Consider the following 2,042-nt stretch of genomic DNA (forward strand, 5'->3'; position numbering starts at 1 on the left):
TTCAGGTCCCTCCCAACCCAAACATGAAGAACCTCCCGCCCTTCCCGTTCTAGAGGAGAACTTTGGATGGACCCACCTGATTTTGGTGGAAAACTCAATCCCTGTTGATCGACACAACCAAGACTTGGTAACTAAACCCATGGATGGAACGAGGGAGGTTTGATAGGATAGGATAGGTTGGAGAGTTGGGCTGATTCCAACGGGATGAGGTTCAACAAGGCCAAGGGCCGGGTCCTGCACTTTGGCCACAACAACCCCCAGCAGCTCCAGGCTGGGAAAAAAAGGCCGGAAAACAACCAAGCAAGAAAGGAACCGGGAAGTTGGAAGGAAAAGAAACCGAAAAAGAACCAAAAGGGGCCCAAGGGGGCAAAAAAGGCAAAGGAACCCGGCCCGGAACAAGAAAAAGGGGGCCAACAGGTCCAAGGAAGTGATTCTTCCCCTGCACTCAGCGCTGGTGAGGCCACACCTCGAGTGCTGTGTCCAGCTCTGGGCCCTCAGTTCAGGAAGGATATTGAGGTCCTGGAGCAGGTGCAGAGAAGAGCAACGAGGCTGGGGAAGGGTCTGGAGCACAATTCCCATGAGGAGAGGCTGAGGGAGCTGGGGCTGTTCAACCTGGAGAAGAGGAGGCTCGGGGGAGACCTCCTCACTCTCTGCAACTCCCTGACAAGAGGTGGGAGCCAGGTGGGGGTTGGTCTCTTTTCCCAGGCAACAATCAGCAAGACAAGAGGGCTCGGTCTTCAACTGTGCCAGGGGAGGTTTAGGTTGGATATTAGGAAGAAGTTCTTTCCAGAGAGAGTGATCAGCCATTGGAATGGGCTGCCCAGGGAGGGGGTGGATTCTCTGTCCTTGGAGGTTTTTAAGATGAGACTGGATGTGGCATCAGTGCCATGGTCTGGCAACTGCAGTGGTGTTGGATCAAGGGTTGGACTTGATGATCTCAGAGGTCCCTTCCAACCCAGCTGATTCTATGATTCTATCATTCTATGATTCTCTGATCCCAAGAGATTTTCCTTGCAGGGCCACCAGTAACCACAAGGTGAAGGAGACGGTCGCCCTGGAGCTGAGCTACGTCAACTCCAACCTGCAGCTCCTCAAGGAGGAACTGGAGGAGCTCAACAGCAGCGTGGACGTGTATCAGAACGACAGGTACGTCCCTGTGGGAAGAGCTCCTTCATCCTTTGGGAATTTGGGGGTTTATCCTTAGGATTTAATTTTGGGATATTGGGAAAGAATTCTTCCCTGTGAGGGTGGTGGAACAGGATTCCCAGCGAAGCTGTGGCTGCCCCTGGATCCTTGGAAGTGTCCAAGGCCAGGTTGGAACAAGCTGAGATAGTGGGAGGTGTCCCTGCCCACGGCAGGGGGTTGGAATTCCAGACTGGGAGAGCTGGGAATGTCCAACCTGGAGAAGAGAAGGATCCAGGGAGACCTTGGAGCCCCTTCCAGGGCCTAAAGGGGCTCCAGGAAAGCTGGAGAGGGACTTGGGACAAGGGATGGAGGGACAGGACACAGGGAATGGCTTCAAACTGAAACGTGGGAGCTTTTGATGGGATATTGGGAAGGAATTCTTTGCTGGGAGGGTGCGGAGGGTCTGAAATGGAATTCCTAGAGCAGCTGTGGCTGCTCCATCCTTGGAAGTGTCCAAGGCCAGGTTGGATCAACCTGGGATAGTGGGAGGTGTCCCTGCCCTTGGCAGGGGGTTGGAATTCCATGATCTTTCCTCTCCCTTCCAAGCCAAACCATTCCATGCTCACTGGAATGAATGGATTCCTTGCTGCTGTTCAGTGAAGTGGCCTGAGGGGACGTTGGGCTTTAAAAGCCTGACCTGGTGACAAAGATCAGGGAGCAAATCCTCCTTGGAATTCTGCTCAGCCACCTGGAAAATATCCAGGTGCCTGCTGGCAGCCGGGAGCAAGGAGGGAAAACTCTCTTTGTTCCATGTTGGAAGGTGATTTTCTGGGCAGACCTTTGTCCTGGAGGGGCTGGGATGGGGGAAGGACTGAAAAGGGGACTAAATACTGGTTTATAGGGAGTAAAAACTGGGG

General features: G+C 53.6%; 1 protein-coding gene across 1 annotated transcript in view; it reads left to right on the top strand.

Moving 5' to 3' along the window:
* The window catches only part of RHPN1 (rhophilin Rho GTPase binding protein 1), a 42,405-nt gene that overhangs the window by 16,632 nt on the left and 23,731 nt on the right, over positions 1-2,042 (top strand). Inside the window, exon 3 of the mRNA XM_017837376.1 lies at positions 1,018-1,156. Coding sequence (XP_017692865.1) covers positions 1,018-1,156 — 139 coding nt within the window. The remainder of the gene's footprint in view (positions 1-1,017; positions 1,157-2,042) is intronic.

Source organism: Lepidothrix coronata, unplaced genomic scaffold (assembly GCF_001604755.1).
Source record: "Lepidothrix coronata isolate B3197 unplaced genomic scaffold, Lepidothrix_coronata-1.0 Scaffold302, whole genome shotgun sequence".
Lineage (NCBI taxonomy): Eukaryota > Metazoa > Chordata > Aves > Passeriformes > Pipridae > Lepidothrix > Lepidothrix coronata.